Source organism: Prinia subflava, chromosome 4 (genome assembly GCF_021018805.1).
Source record: "Prinia subflava isolate CZ2003 ecotype Zambia chromosome 4, Cam_Psub_1.2, whole genome shotgun sequence".
Taxonomy (NCBI): domain Eukaryota; kingdom Metazoa; phylum Chordata; class Aves; order Passeriformes; family Cisticolidae; genus Prinia; species Prinia subflava.
The window spans coordinates 12,757,663-12,774,674 of NC_086250.1; the positions used below are offsets into that span (position 1 = coordinate 12,757,663).

The 17,012-nt window shown below is 41.8% G+C and overlaps 1 protein-coding gene across 3 annotated transcripts in view; it reads right to left on the reverse strand.

Annotated features, from left to right (window-relative positions):
- Positions 1-16,630, reverse strand: part of ARFGAP3 (ADP ribosylation factor GTPase activating protein 3) — a 25,921-nt gene extending 9,291 nt beyond the window's left edge. The window contains exons 1-11 of one of the 3 annotated variants that reach the window (XM_063395513.1): positions 16,421-16,630; positions 11,090-11,208; positions 10,539-10,611; positions 7,956-8,087; positions 6,448-6,534; positions 5,516-5,597; positions 5,186-5,242; positions 4,062-4,108; positions 2,829-2,974; positions 618-743; positions 89-211 (exon numbers count right to left, since the gene is read on the reverse strand). In XM_063395513.1, the coding sequence (XP_063251583.1) occupies positions 89-211; positions 618-743; positions 2,829-2,974; positions 4,062-4,108; positions 5,186-5,242; positions 5,516-5,597; positions 6,448-6,534; positions 7,956-8,087; positions 10,539-10,611; positions 11,090-11,208; positions 16,421-16,489 (1,061 nt within the window). In that variant the 5' untranslated portion in view covers positions 16,490-16,630. Of the gene's footprint in view, positions 1-88; positions 212-617; positions 744-2,828; positions 2,975-4,061; positions 4,109-5,185; positions 5,243-5,515; positions 5,598-6,447; positions 6,535-7,955; positions 8,088-10,538; positions 10,612-11,089; positions 11,209-13,085; positions 13,106-15,176; positions 15,317-16,420 lie in introns of those variants that run through there. The other 2 variants (XM_063395515.1, XM_063395514.1) reach the window with 2 other exon arrangements.
- Positions 16,631-17,012: the final 382 nt, after the last annotated feature.

Genomic DNA, 17,012 nt, shown 5'->3' on the forward strand with positions numbered 1-17,012 from the left:
CATCTCAGCTTTCAAAAATACTGTGCATATTATTACAGAACTTCCATATACTTCTGAGCCCATCCACAATCAAAAGCTTAAAGAATACCTTGAGCTAGAACAAAAGTAAGAGTCTTCCACATCATCCATGTACTTCTTCTTCGGCTTGGCGATTGTAGGAGTTTCCTGCTCTATTGTTTGCATATCTGAGGAGACTGAGTGAGAAATGCCACTGGGGACAGGAAGAAAACAAGCTTGTAAAAAGATGACAAAAATCAAAGCCCAAATCTAGTTTCTGAAGCTTGCTGAGAAAGCCTAAGCTATACAAACATTTAAGGAAAGAGGAATTAAAATAAAGGAAACCCTCAGAAAACTGTTGATCTCTCAAGTAGGGACAGGACTTCCGAACACAAAGCCCATTCTGACAGATGGAAAACACAATCTAGGTTGACCTCTGTATGGCAGATTAGAATTTAAATCTACCAGAAGCTTCTCCTTGAGAAAGAGATGATTTTTTGCTGATATTGTTCAAGTTTCCATAACATGCTCTAGTCCATTTCCTCATTTCCTGAGTAAAATGAGGGATAAGTGCACAAACTACAGAGTATTTCAAACACAGTTTCCAGAACGTCACATACCTCCTGCTGCTGCCCAATCCCATGCCAAGCCTCTCCAGTTCCGTTTTCTTCTTACCAGAGAGGTTTAAGGTTTCTTCTTTTGCTTTAATATCAAGATCTCTGTAGGCCAACCTTAAAGATGATACACTGGAAAAAAACACAGTTACCAGAGAAACGTCCAGTGCTACACTGAATTATGAGCCTGGCAATATCAGTAGAACAGTAACAATATTTATTGTAGCACTGTATTTTCTAATGCCTTCCCTTAAGGGAAGCATCTGCGCCCAGCTCAGTCTCCATCTCTCACCTCTAAACCATCTTATTATTTTCCAGTCACACCAGTGCAGCAGAGACTGAGGTTTTTCATCTTGATTACAGAATTGCACAAATACTGCTTAAATTTTATTTGTCAGGTCAAAAGGGATACATTTTTAATTGATTTTAATGAGCAACTCAGCAATATTTTAATTCATGAATCTCAACTGGCATGAAGTACAAATGAACTATCAGAAGAAAGGCAAATGAGATTTAGGATGCTGCTGGTAGACGTGCTGCAAAGCAGAAAGGAATAACTGATAACATCTACACAGCACTTTAAGCAGTAAGATTAGCAGTCCATCTCAGGAAACCTATTTTATTAACATCAAAATCTAATTTGCTCTTGATTAAAACAAATGGGAATACAGATCAAGTTTTTAAAAGTAATATCAGCTATCTGTTCTTGTCAGTGCACAGCAGAAGATAAGGAAATTGTGTATGAATTCAAAATCACATTTAAAGTTTCAAGTCTCAGAACTCTTCCTCCTTCTAAATACCGAATCACTTCCGCTCCTGCCACATAACAAAGTCATATTGAATTAATTTAGTAAAGCTTATTACTTAAGCTTTTAAAATTAAAACCACCACACAAATTAGTTGGAAGCAAATGCAGTTTTAGCAGCGTTCACCCTTCCTTTCATTTTGGTAACTGCTGCCACCTACAGTTAAAATTCCCAAATGATAATCTCAGGGAAATACAGCTCTCTTGCCTCCAGTGGGACTGGATCCATAAACTCAGTGTATGTGCATCCCTCGTGTTTACAAGCATTTTTGGAGGATTTTGGCCACTGCAGAAAGATTGCAGAACTCTTAATAAAAGTTGGTTTGGATCTTTAGATTTATAAATTTCTGACACAAAACCCAAGGCACTACTTGGAACCTTCTTCCAAACGGAATTATACAATCAAAGACACTATTGATAAAGAATAATAATACAAGAACAATCCTTTTTGTGATTATTTAGTTGTTACTTCAGAGTCTCTCCGGTGGTAGTTTTTGGCAATCACCTGGAACCATGATGTTGTGGTTAAAACACTTCGAATGATCCCCTTGTGATTGGCATTTTTAATGCAACCAAAACATTCATTTCTGCAAGGTCAACATCAAAGTGAGCAAAAGGAATGGGGAGGAGATTATAGACCAAAGACCTCGGTATCATGAGTAAAAAGTGATCCTGTAATTATGTAATAATTCAGAAAACTTCTTAAAAGGTTATAGGAAGGATTCTTTAGCACCTGACAGGACGTTAAGCCTGTAACAGTAGAAGTGTACACTTACCAACTATTTAGTAGTCTAATTTTGATGAGGACTAATGAAATACTAAAAACCAAAAGCCCACAGCAGAGGAATGTGGAAGGAATCAAGAACAGCATCCTCTGAGCTTTAGGGCTGAGTATTTATTAATTAAGGAGGACCAACAGATTCAAGGCTTCAGACAGAATTATTCAAAGGGTTTTGGTGAAAATGAAGGCAGTTCCAGTAGAAATCAGCTGAAAGCTTCATCAGGCTATTTGAGACATACCTCAACTTCCTCTGCTCTTACCCAGTAAGTGCAAGTTAAGCTGAATATTCCCTATGCTCTTAGAAAGACTGTTTTCAATAGTACTGAGTTGACTACACCAAATCAAAATAAACTAAGTAACTAGCACGAGATAAAAAATATTCAATAGTCAAGAGTCTTCTTAATTTCCTACAGTAACTCATCAACTGTATAACGTATCTTTAGTAGCCGAAAGGAAGGGACTGGGGGAAATACTGCTTGGCTCATCTTAACCATGTCTGTTTGGGAATTTTTTTTTGAAGAACTGATGTTTTATTGGCATATGCTAATCTGTGGTAGTATTTAAAATGCTGTCAATTAGCTCATTAAAATAGGCTTCATGGTTTACCATTGTATAATTAAGTCATACTTACAGTGGCTCTTCCTTCTCAGTTTTCTTACTACTGTGAAGATCCTCCTGTTCCTTCATTTTATCTACAGCTTGTGCTTGTTTTTCAATCTCATTAAAGCTTTGGCAGCTCACTTTTTGGGCTCCCAAACCACCTTTTTTGGCACCAAGCTGGAATTATTGAAAAACAAAAAACCAAAAGCCCCAATATTATAATTGAGACAACCACCTCAGCTGACTCAACAGCCAAATGTGAAAGCAACAGCAACACCCTGTCTGGGAGCAGTCCTTGCAGGAGAATTTGGAGCAGAGAAAGTACTTCTTTCCATAATTTGGACTTCAAAATTCTGCTCCTGCTAATTGTTCTTACAAATTTAGTTAGCTCTGCAGTGAGGTCCCACAGAAAAATAGAAATATTTGGGTTCTAATTGTTGAGAGATTGGCAGGCTCAAATAAATATAACTTACAGAACAACTTTGGTTTCTTTTGTTGTATAGGAATAATATAATGGATTTTGTTGCAATAAAACCATTATTAGATATATAAAACAGTTAATACTGCAAATATGGATACAATGGTGCTGACTCAGATGGTGGAACAGCCCTCAAACTGCTGCTCTTAGTCTCCTCGTCTCCTCTGTGTTTAATTCCTCACCTGCAACACTGCAGCAACAATAAAACTGACAGTGCATTTATCTTCTTTTATTGCTTTAAAGCCTTCATGTAAAAGCTCCAGGCCATGCACACACAGATCACAAACTGTACCTGCACCTGTCAACCCAGTTCTGTTGTTCTCACTGGAAGGGAACAGATTCTGCACAAACCACTCAAAATAAAAATTCCTCTTGAGTATTAGGGTCTTCTAGTGGGAGCACAAAATCATGGGATTTAATCTAAATTTTCTGCTCCAATAAACCTTCAGAATCTTCTGTCCTACAGTGGCCCAGAGTTTGTAACAAGCTGTCACCCTGACAGCCCACGATTAGGGTGGCATCAGGGTGACTTATTAGGGCTGCTTCTTGAGGGGCAACAGCTGCATTCCAAACTTGAGCTGCTTTCCTCAGTCTTCCCGTGACTTGAACCCAAATTTGGAGACACTAAACTCTCTTCCTGCCTTTTCACAGAGACCAGATGCTAAGAAAGTGCTAAGACCCCATGCAGAAGCAAGTCTGTAAACTATCTTTAGACTATCTTTAAACTACCTTGAAATAAATGACCTATAATACAGTTAAAAATACTCAAGGTTTACATACACTTACCCCCTTCTTAGCTTGATTTGGCTTCTTTTTTATGAAGGTGGTGTTCTCTGCAAGGATTAAATGTACATTAGTTAACACACAATTTTTATTAATTCCAGAACTGCAGAAGAAAATTTCCATAACCTCAACCTCCAAATAGTTTTTGCCACTTATTTTCATGTCTTTCTATACTGAGGGGCTGGGATACTAAACTGAGCTACAGAACAGAGCTGTGAGTATCTCCAGGAAAATGTGGGGAGCTACCTTTGATTGGGATCTTGAAAATACACAACAGGAATAAAATTGCAGCTCAGTTGTCTGTTGTAGACCCCTGCTAGTCAACAGAACAGGAAAGCAGCACTTGCTCTTCTGAACCAGGCTTGAGGCCCACCTGACCTCACATCACTTCCAAGATGAGTTTCTCCCTGTCTAGAAAGGCACTGGCTGTGCTCAAACCCACCAGTGACACACACAACACATACCTGCATCACTAAAACATCACAAGCATTATAAACAGCTCCTACTGGATGCCTGTGCACACAGAAGAACTACTCTGAAATGTGCATGGAAAGGGGCATACACAGAACAGAGATTCTTCCCTAAAGACAGAAGTTGTGATGCCCAAACCAAGGAAAGCACTTGTTTTAGGAGGATGTGTTGAAGATACAAGTGAGAAAAGCAGGAAGTGCATACAGTGAACTTTTTTGTAGTCTCCAGCTCTAAAATAACCAAACCTAAATAAAAACAGTGATGAAGACCACATCTGCCTAAAGTGTTGAAACAGGCCCAGACAGCACTTCTTTACTACCTCTGTGCTGCTGAGAATCAACACTTAGTTCTCTGAAACCTGGTCCTGCAGGACAAGCCTCAAAGTGACAAATCACTGAGATACTTTATTCTATTTCCATCAGCGTTTTTTCCTTACTCACAGTATGATAAACTGCTCAGCGCTAAGTGTAAGAGCCTGGTCATTGAAGGTAATTGCATTATCAACACAGGATTTTTCCAGTCCAAGTGTTTATGTTCAGATTTCTGACAAGGGAGCAAAATCTATTTCACAGCTGCTCCCAGGCAGACATCTCTGTCCAAAGGGATATCTGGGTTCCCTACCCTTGCTGCTCTCCTCTGCTGCTTGCACTCATTACCTAATGCAGGCTGTGGGGATGTGCTAAGGCCATCAACACTTGGTCCATGTTCTGGTCCTAAAAGACAAGGAATAACAAGGGTAAGAATATCAGAAGGCTCTTCAGAATGCACAAAGTACCAAAACACATCTCACTGCACTCAGGGCAGTGCCTGGCAGGGACACCATAATGTGGTATTTCCATCAGTCACTAAAAGAGCAGCAGGCACCCCAACTTCTTGTGTTATTAAGCACAGTTAGGTTATTTAACTAATAAAGCAAGGTAAAAAGAGACTAAACTAAGACAATAACAGAAAAATGCAACTTTTTGTGAACAAGGAATCAGTCATACCTCCACAGGATTCTGGAATGTTTTCTGAAGTTTTCTGCTGGAGGGAAACTGGTTCTGGTAGCATCCACTCTGCATCCTTTGCCTTGAAAAAAACCCCCATAAAATCAAAAGTGCACAGAAAATAGAATATAGCAAATAAATATGAGCACTTAGCTAAAGACTGCCTAAGCATCACTAGTTTATTAATATTGAAATCTTATGATTACAGCTTTTAGGATTAAAACCTGCACTCAGAAGAGCAACTACTAAAATTACAAGAAATACCTACCTTTACTAAAAACAAGATGGTTTCAATGCACTCCTGAATGCTTTTATTTCCCCTCTCAGGAATTTTGTTTACCATATGTTTACCATCAAAACCAATGATATGCATTTTAACTGTGCTTTAGATTTATTTATTGCATGCTGGATGATTTACTTACACAAAATCACCACAAGCTCTTGCATTTCTCATTTTCTACACACTTCATTTTTGATTGTGAGCAGTCCCACCAACATTCCTGGTGTGTCCTCCCACTCCCTTCAAACACATCCTCTACACAGGCAGGTTTGTGACCAGGTCACAACAAATGTTTTAAGAACGGTTACACTTTGCTGATTGAAAACCCAAGGTGCAACACAGTATATTTATATCAGAGCATTTCCAAGCAAGAAATCCTGGTTCCAAGTGGAATTGTTATGTCTACAAATAAAAAAGAGATTTTAATTCCACATTTAGCTACTATTTGGGTCATTTAAAATGATCACCTTAGAAAGTGGTTCACATCCAGGAAGAATTCTGAGACTGACAGAATGCAAAGCAAATACATATTATCTCCCTGACCTACCTATTCTTAGAAAGTTTTCTTTCAAGATTTAATCTTCACCATTTAAAGCTCACAGTCAACCAAAGTGTTTAGCAAGGAAACAACAAGTAGACAGGTAATTTGTACCTTGGTAGAAACATGGGATGCAAAAAAATCTTCCTCCTCTTTGTTTTGAGTTGATGCTGGTGGCATTCCACACCCATCTGTCCACAGCTGAAATTAAGGGACACAATTTTACAGGTTAATTGCATGAATGTATTTTTTCCAATGCATTAATCTTAACATGACTCTGTTTTCAGGTTAAAAAGGTATTCATTTTTTTTCTTGTCCATATTTTTTCCTTACAAATGTATCCCATGTTCAATAGATGACATTCCTTTTTAAATTAAATTCATTTGTATCTCTTGTGTTCTTGGTGGAGCAGCCAAAAGCTTTGGCAAAGCCAGATCTCAGGCTGGGGTCCCCAGAGTGCCACAGGGTGCAGGACAGGACTCCAGCCTGGGACCTGCACTCCAAGATGACTCAGGCAAACCTTTTCTCACAGCTCTTCCTACTCCATGCAGGAATAATGACCTCTGTCAGAAAGGATAGTGAAGGTACAGCCAGCTCACCTCACCATCCAACAATCAGCTCTATCAGTAAGTCACAAAAGGAATCTTTAACATGTGACAGGGGAGGGGATGGTTGCTACTAAATCCAATTGTCTGAATAATTTACTTCAGTAATTTAAATAGCACATAATCACTTAAGTTTGCAGGGCACAACTAAAAAGGTTTATTAAATATTTAGTGAATTTTTCATATATTTACTAACAAACAATTGGATGGAATGTGTAATGGAAGCAAGATAATCACAGCTCCTCAAAGAGTCCTTTGGGGAACTTGCCATAAACTTAGATACACACAGTACATTGTATTTACTTGAACATGTTTTGCATCTTAAGCTGTTTACTAAGCCAAAAGAACTATTCTCTGAACTTAAGTGATGTGAATTATCTTGTCCATAGCATGAACAATTAAGAATGATCTATTAAATTTTATACTGTTTGATGCACAGATAAGAGAAAAAAAAATCAAGCCTTCTTGCTCTTAATTTCCACTCATCTGATCAACTTCAAATGAACCACTCACAAACTTTAACAACCTGAATTAAACAACTAAAATACGTTTTCTGTGTATGAGGACGAGAACTGTTGTCAAACTTATCTAACACTTCAGAAATCAATTCTGAATACTTTCCTTAAGTCCTGTCAGCAACCTAACAATGTTTTGACAGCTTGTGTGAACTGCCTCAGCATTTCTGATGGAGAACAGCAAGTTCTACACAACTTGCTAATTTCCCAAACATTATTTTTGTAGAGAAAAAAAATACATTATTTACCTGTTCAAAACAAACCCCACTTAAATCACACAGAGTCTGTAGTTAATTCCATTACAATTTTTCATGCTGTACTCCTCTAAATATTCAATTTCAGATAACCAAAGGTAAAATCACTACATGGCTCATGGAGAAATGGCCACGTTATCTGAAGACACCATCTTCTGTATTACTGATTAGAAATTTAAAGTGACTTTAGAGGGAAAGAAGGTGAAGTTTTGCAGGAATGTCCAGGCCTCAGGACACACACTACTCACATCAGTCCCATGTTTTCTCGTGGCCTGTGTGGCAAGAGATTTGATCTTCTCCCTGTAGAGCTGAGCAGCACGACTGTTGTACTTGGCATTGGTGTCGTTGGTTGTGCACCCATGTTGGTGGAAAAAGGCAGACTGGGAAGCAGAACACAGAAAATGCTGTGAGCAACAGGCTTGAAAGCTAATGACATTTGGCACAAAAATATATTGCAGTGCAGCAAACTACTGTGCCCTTCAGCCTAAATCTAATCTTTAAATTATGAAGTCCAAGTAATCTGCAAAGTACAAAGGAAACTCCACTCTGATGACTTCTTTACATATAAATAAAACAGAAAAACCCCAATACATCAGTGTGATGCCTAAAGAGCACATACAAATGCAAGCTTCCATTATATCCAAAAAAATCCTTGTTCTGAAATTAAGTGATTAAGTGGAAGGAAGAGGTAAAATTAACCAGCCAGTAGCTGTGCTCCACAAGACATTCCCAGTTTTCTAAAAGGCATTGCTTGGATTCATCTCTGTCAGGCTGGGGAGATCAGTGTACGTTCAATAGTATCAAAATGAGTGTACAAAAATTGTACACTCATTGTACACTCACGAGTGTACAAAAATTTTGAAGTCCTCCCTCAAAAGAAAGGGGTGTTTATGTACATATCCATGTGCCCAAATATGTTTATAGGCTTGTGTGTTTATATAAAATGAATAAATGAAGATTGTGTATTTCTGCATGTAAGTATACACACCTATTAACTTGGTACTCAGAGGGGCTTCTTAGAAATCCTAATTCCAACCACCATAGAGATTTGATCTGAAAGCACAAGGAACTAAGGACACTTTGGGTTTTTAGCTAGCTAAAACAGAGCAGGAAGCTCAGAACTGCTGTTATCCAGGATTCAGCATCATCAGGCAAATACAGAACACAAATGATTGATGTTAATCTAGCAATGCTTCCAGCCAAGAGTTAGTAAAACTAGAATTTGGTACTTAAATGGAACCAAAAGAGAATGGCTTTTTAGTGCCATTAAAAGAAAAGCGTTAATTTTACTTCAAATATCCAGACAATTCACGAATCTGTTTTTTCAGGTTTTGAGTATTAATCTTCTGAAGTAATCCAAACCAGACCATTGAGAATTTAAGATATTTGGGGAGTTGCTGAGGGTATACTGCACCTCTTGCTACAATGTATGACAGGAAACAGTGACATCCAAGCAGGAAGACAAAACCCCACTCAATTAAACAATTAAGGTTTATTTTTATTCTTCTGCTAATAGACTTTCTAAGATTAACTGAAAACTTTTTCAAACTTTGCCATTTCTTCTTTCCAACTGCCTCATACCATTTACACAGCAAAACTGATTAATTTAATCAAAGCTTTTAAGCATTTGGCTAAAAATAAACTATTCTTAACACGAAATCTCCCTCTTCTCATTAGTCAAAACTGTGTTTTTCAAGTACTAAGTGGCATAACAGAAACTTGATGAGGACATTCATATAACAGCAGTACCAACATGGAAAGGAATAACTTAGCAAAGACAGGCAGAAGAAAAAGAGGGAGAAGACACCATGTAACTACTCAGATCTGTAAGCCTGAGATAGTGACTTGCTGCATGCCAAACTCAAAGAAAAATATTTGACTGGAAAATACAGAAGTGGAAGATAAGTAACAATGATCCTGAACTCAGCACTTTTTTGTAAATAGGAAAAAATTATAAAAACCTGAAAAACTTAAGGAAAGATGGTTAAAACTGTCAAGGAAAAGACTTTGAAAAGCAAGACTGGGTCAAGCTTCTTAAAGAAACAACATTAAGGACCAAGCACAAATGAAAAAATGTAAGGGATAAGCACTCAGGGAATTAGAAGGGAAGTAAAAATTGTTCTTGAAGTTACATGTTTCCACACTAGGTGGGCCAACTTAAGGAAGCATTCAGTTATTTGTGGAAAAAGCTGTGAAAAGATTGCCCAAGAGCTTACAAAAGAAGAAGGGAGATTGAGAATGCAACAGCTGTCAACAGAACTTCAATTTACAAACACGTTGTGTAAGAACATAAAAAATTCAAGTTGAAAGTAACAGCCAATATGAATTGGTCCAGACCACGACACCGCCTGTCCCCCTCCAACCATGCAGCATGTCTTATCTTCAGTGCTAACCCAGGTGAAGATCTTGACTCCAAGGTGACTTTTGGCAGTTCCAGGGCTTTTGGCATGGTTTTTTCATGAGCCATGGAAAGAATGATGGTCACAGGAAGGGGCCATCAGCTTGCTTTACAAGCCACCTTTCAGCAGCTGTCCAAATTAGAGATGTACTGACAGGGAAGCTGATTTGGCCTTTTCAGTGATTTTCATCACTGACTCCTAAGAAAACAATCCCGCCATTTTCAGACCATACCAAAATGGAGAAGTTGCAAGAATGGAGGATAAAACCAGCATCCAGAGGAATTCTTAAAAAATGCAGGGGGGGTGGGCTGTAACAAAGAAAAAGGGCTGGAAAAATAAAAATAATCTCAGGAAGAGAGGCAGTAAGGACAGACAACATTTTCCAAGCCTACCAAGCTTCAGTGTGCAAATTAAACACTCAGGAGTACGTACAGCATTTGCATTCCCTCCGACCTGCATGCATCTCAGCTGGAACCAGGACCAATTGGAATCCAGTTCTGTAGACCTAAATACAAAGAAATTATTTTAGTGTTATCACCAAAGCCATTTAAAATCACTCTGTTTCTGGTTTTTTTGCCAAGTGTTTCTCTCTCCCCCCTTTTCTGTAATCTGTAGTTATTTATCAGACCCCAGAAGGTCCTGAGTCAGCAGCTGGGACACCCACCTGGAACAGGACAAGCTCAGGGTTCAGATTCATTCCACCAGCTGACTGCCTGAGCAATACCCAGGTACAGAACCACAGAATAGTTTGGCTTGGAAGGGCAGAATTCAGGTGCCACCACAAAGAGCTGCTTCAGGAAGCAAAGCTAGCGAATTGAACACAATTCCCAAGAAGCTATCAGATACAGCAAAGCCAACAGGAACACTAAGGTTTGAACCAGAAGCTGAAGGAAGAATGAGTTTTGACCTCTCTCTCAACAGGTCTGTGAACAAACAAAACTATCTGAAGATGAATTTTACTGTCAAAGCACACCCATACTTACCGAATGAAACTCAAGTGAACGCCAAGGGACCGATGGGTGCCCGAGCAGTCGATACAGAGAAACACTCCATAGGTGATGCTTGCCCAGCTGGGGTTCTTTGCTCCACAGTCAAAACACACCTTAAAGCAAAAAAACATCAGTAACAGGACCTGAGCATAACTAGGCCTTAGAGTTGTATCACAGGTCAGTGTAACACCCCTGCAGTGATCCAACTTTGTTAACTCATTCTTATGGTGTTTGTTGACATGACAGCTCCATGTATCCTAATTTTAGACATCTAAAGGGGAGTTACACAATCTGCCCACACAACTACAGCCTCCCCATTTCCAAAAATAACCACTGCACACAGGTTGAGAAATCAGGTCAGAGAACCCACATCAATCTAGTTCAAACACACATTTAACACAGCTCTTCCAGAACTGCTGGAATTGGAAAGTGGTTAAGAAATACTTCCCCAAGGGCAGGCTCTCCTCATGTTGCACCTGGGAGTCCCCAGAAGGTTGTCAGCAGGACTAATGGCACCATTATCTACTTTCCTATATTGAAACCTTGACCTTCAGGGCAAGCCATGGCAATCCAGCTGTGTGAAGAAGGCCTCTGAGCACTGCTAATCCGGGCAGCCTCTGCAGATATTTGCATGATTCATCACACACCAATTGCCACATCAGCCTTTCCACTGTCTGTGCCACACTGGTTAAAAAGCAACCAGGTCCACAATTACTGCATGGACAAACCCAGGAATTTCCTACCCTCTGCCACCACGCTGGACCTCTAACATCCAGCCAAAACAGCAAAAGCTGTGTCTGTGTGTGTCTCATACACTTTGCAGGTCAGCAGAGACCACGACTTTCAAGTCTTTTTTCAGCTGTCCTCTATTCAGCTAGAGTTTTGTGCTTCTTTGACCAAGGAAAGCAAGAACCAGAAAAAAATTACCTCATACAAATCAATTATCAAATGCAAAGAAGACAACTTTAAACAGAAACAGCTATTCTGAATTACTGCCACGTGTACACATCTATTCCTGCATGACAGGACTTCATCTGATCAATGCTTTTTCAGAGGTATCTCCAAAGGCTGCAGAGAAGTATTTTTACAATAAAAGCATCCACCTAAGTGGCACCTAATAAAAAATAACTCCATCGAGAGAGAAGCTTTTACACACAGATTGACAGCATTCCAACTTGCAACTTTATCCTTTAACATCCTCCTATATTAAGGAGGATGCATGCATCAGATAGGAATGGAAGCTCTAGCTATGTGCAGATATAAAAAATGAAGTTTATTCCAAGCCAGGTGGGGACATACGGAACATCAAAAACAGGCCACAGAGCTTCCAGCATCTCCTTGCCGAGCTGAACAACAAAATAAAAATAAAATTAAGAAGTCTTCTTGCCAGAAACTCCCTCTGTAAACCTGGATACAGATTTTTGTCTTTATCTTTGTGTACATACACAGTCAAACAAGCCCTGAGTCTGGGCTCAAGTCATGTCACCCATCATCCATCCAACTTAATTTCAAGTACATGCCCAGGAACACTTTGAGGCTAAACTCCTCAGTTTCATGTGGGTCCATTTAGCTTGAGCAGTAGAAATTTATCAGGCACAAGCACAGTTCAGCAAAAAGATGAATGAATAAGACTTTATGTACGCCATATTCTAAGAAAGCACACACCCTAAATAGTCAGAACTTGTTCTTTTTCCCCCAATTCTTTGAAGCAGCTCCTTAATAAACATGAGACTCATCTTCATTTTAAATTGACTATTTTCAGGCTTTTTCTTACAAGGCCAAAGGAGAATGGGGATAACAAAAAAGGAGAAGATTCTGCTTGAAACCAAAGCCAACAGAGCAATCCTGGTCTCACTTCTGATACAGGAGAGCAAAGCTGACTTACAGCTAAAGTCTTGTGGAAATTCCCTGGAGACAAATGGGAAACGAGAATCTCGAGTGGGTGGTTAAAAACAACACCCATTTTTTAAAAGTTCAGTTACAAACATACCTGAAGATTCTCTTCCTTTTCCTTTCCTTTCCTCCAATTATGAGCACTTTGTAATTTCAACATCTTAAAGTCAATTGCATCACCTTGGAGCTGGCTGCCACAACTCAGTATCTTCACTCACATAGGAGTCCCTCAGACACCTGTGGAGATTATTCCTCATGCATAAAAATGTACCTTTCAGGACTGAGATGCAAGCAGGGACATCCAATTTTCTTCTGAAAGCAAAGAAAGAACTGCTATTTCCATCAGTGCTATGCAACAGAAATAGATGCATGTTTCATTAAAATTTAGACTAATTTTGCTTAGTTTTCTCAATTTTTAAAGTACTTCCCACCACATAAATTTTAAGAAGAATCGGGGAAGAAAATAAAATCTATTTGAGAGTGACCCTATGAAATTGTTTCCATTTAAAAAACAAACTGTATTTTCTGTACAGACTTAGGTGCAACTAAAATATTAAAATATTGATTAAAACTAAATTTGAAGGATATGCTTAAATAATCTAGTGCTTTCAAAATGCACTTCCATGCTTTTTGTTTATTTTGTGTTGAAACACTTCCCAGTGTAGATTCAGTAAGAGTCACTTTGGAAAAAAAACAACCAAAGGCCTAACTGAGATGTCTGTACAAGAGCAAACACAGAGATTTGGGTGCAATCCACAGCAAGTGGTCAATAAATCATAAAACATCCACCTTGCACAAAACACCTACATTAATGAATAAATAAATTCAATATTGACAGTGGCTATGGAGGTGCAGTAATAAATAGCTAACAGAAATGCTATTTTTGGCACAAGCAGAAGAGGTGAGTGGGTTCAGCAAGAGCACTCATCCCTGAGGTCAGGGTTACCCAGAGGCTTTCAGCCTCTCCACTCTGAACCTCCCCTGGAACGGGGCTCCAGCCCGGGGCAGATCCACACCTTGCCATTCCCAGGCTGTGGGCCCAGCTGCCTGAACACCAACCCAGCTGGAGCTCAGGAGGCAACGCCACACTCAGCCAAGGTGATCCAAACCCAAGCAGCTCCTCTTAGTCCCCAGCCACTGTCCCCAGACATGCTGTCCTTCTTCTCTTGCACCAATACTCCCAGGTGCTGATCCTGCTGGGAAGCAGCTCTGCACGGGCACACGGGTTCAGAGCCAAGGTAAGGCCAGCTCACAGCACAGCCACCCGGCCAGGAATGCCAACATTAGGGAGGGAACTGCAGGGCTGGCCACAGGAACGCAAGAGGACTGCTCGTTTTGTCCCTTAAGTCATCTCAAAATGACTTAAGGGACACAAGATAGTGGAGTACATCCTGGGGCAGAACCCAACACAAACCACACCCAAACACACACTGTAATAACAAAACTCCATTACTGATAAACCACCAGCACAACATGTACAGTCCAAGCAGAGATAGGAACCATCATCAACCAAAGAAAAGAACCAGTGGGAAAGAATGAAAAACCTGCGTGTGCAAAAGGGTTGAGCTGTACAGCTCAAACACTCAAGTTAACAGTATCAAGTAGCTTAAGGACTATGAACATTTTTATGGGTACAAAATACATCCTATTTAACCACTGCACCGTTTGTTAAGTCATCAGACAGTTGATCACCAGTCTGCTGCCACCAGGCAGCTCTACATTATGTAACACCCAAAGACACCAAGAACTCAAAACCTCATCATAAAGGGAACTACCATGAAATTACGTTAGTTTCAAGACAATTATTCACACATCACTATTAACACACTATCACACAAATTAACACACTATCACCACAAACAAAACTGCAGGTTTATTTAAATAAGAATTCTTTTCCTAAGCTCATGTGCACTAAGAACTACTGCAGAGCACCCAGAACAGGGTACATGCACATGCCTGCCTAGAGCAGGCAGTTCTTCCCAAACTCTACCCATAAACTGCACAGCTAAAGCATATTACTAAGCTTTTAATCCAGAACCCTTTTCAATATTTGCACTTTCCCATGTCTTTCTTCCCCAACAAAAAAAGACTTAAAAATAAAAGGGGCAGACAGACTGCTTAAGAAGAACACAACAGAAAGGAAACAAACGCAAGGAGAAACTGATGGAATAAACAACTTTTACTTCACCAGAACGGTCAGACAGACGGGCATGGGAGAGATGTGAGATCTAAGGTGTTGTTTTCCACTCTCCCTCTCTCAGGTCAACCAGACCGGGCACCACCGCATTGTTATCGGGTTCTCTGTGCCTGAGCCACTTCTTTGCCACTGGCCCATGGCGAGTGGCAGCACACACTGTGCTAATATCGCTGTGTCAACACCGAATTTCTATGTGCCATCTGACATGGGGAGACAGATCCACCTGAGCGACCACAGGTACCGCATCCACCTGATTAAATCTACACAGCAACAAGGAGTCCCCAGCACCGGGGAACTGCTCGGGGCACTCCATGCTTGCCAGGCAGGGCTGTACTTTCCAATTCTCCTGTGATCCCAATACAGAGAAAGCATCACAATAGCCCTAAACCACTCAATTTTCAGGCAGAGTGACAGCGAATTTCTTCTCTCACCCTCGTTGTTGGGACTAGGACCTTTCCTTGATAAACTTTTTACCCCACTGCAAAAAATACTTTTGTTAGAAACTGAGCGTTCACCTCTAAGCTCTGCTTTGAGCAACCGGACCTGTACAGTCTTAATGAATTGTGTTCAATGAGTGGAAGTCAGTTTTGGACCAGAGACAGACATCCGGATTCCTATTCCCAGAAAACAAACCCAACGTGTTTCTTCCTAACGCTAATCCGAAGTTTCCTGGTGGGTGTATATTTCACATATGCTCTCAGGGCACATCGCAAAGCCAACACAAACAAACAGCACACAGCAGCTGAAGGCGCTTGTGCCGCGTCACCTGGCCAGCCACCCTTCCCAGGAATGGGCACTACAGAAACACCTTTACACCACGGAAAAACCCACCCGAGCACGGGACAAGCCCAACAAGATTAAAAAACAACAAGCCTTAATCACTGCATAAGTGGCTATGCCACTTTGGTGGATAATAAAAACAGGACGCAAAAAAAAAGAAACACACACTCAACACTACGTTGCAGCTGTTTGGGAACTTGTTTTTACGCCCAGCGGAGCGGACCTGAGACACCTCCCTCCCCACGGGCTCATCCCTTCGGGATGCGGGATGCCGGCCGGAGGGACGGGGGGCAGGCAGGGAAGAGCTCCCCCGCTCCCGGGACGGCCACCCCGGGGACCCGCCGGGCCTTTCCCTGCTGTCCCGGGCGGGACCAGCCGGGCCCCGCGCCTCCCCGCCCCGCCGGCTGTGCGACGTGTCACCGCGGCGAGCGCTGCCCGCCGGCCCGGCCCCTTACCTTGTTGGTGGGCACGGAGCGGAGCCGCTTGAAGATGGCGGCGATGTCCTGCTTGCTGGGCTCGCACATGGCGCCGGGGGAGCCGCCAGGGCCGCCGGGGGAGCCGCCACGGAGAAGGGCCGGAGCTGCCGGGGCTGCCGGGGCTGCCCGCGCCGCCGCTGCCGGGACGCTCCGCCCGCCGCGGCCCGGCCGGCCCCGCGCCCGGCGCCGAGGGGCGGCGCGGCCCCGCCCGGTTACCGCGGAGACGGGAGCGGAGCTGGGAGCGGAGCGGGGCGGCCGTGGGGTGCGCGGGGCTGCCGGCGGTGGGGGAAAGCCGCAGCCACCGCCTGCGCCCCGCACGGAGTCACAGGAGCATTCGGCCGGGAAAAGAGCTCGGAGATGAGCGAGCCCAACCTTTGGACGCTCGCCACCGTGTCAGCCGCGCCGTGGCACCGGGCGCCACGTGCATCTTAACAACAGCTCCGGGGATGGGCACTCCACCGCCTCCTGGGCAGCCCCTTCCCATACCGAGTCACCCTTTCCACGAAAAAAATCCACGCGGTGTCCAAACTGAACCTCTCCTGGCACAGCTTAAGACTGTGTCCTCTCATCC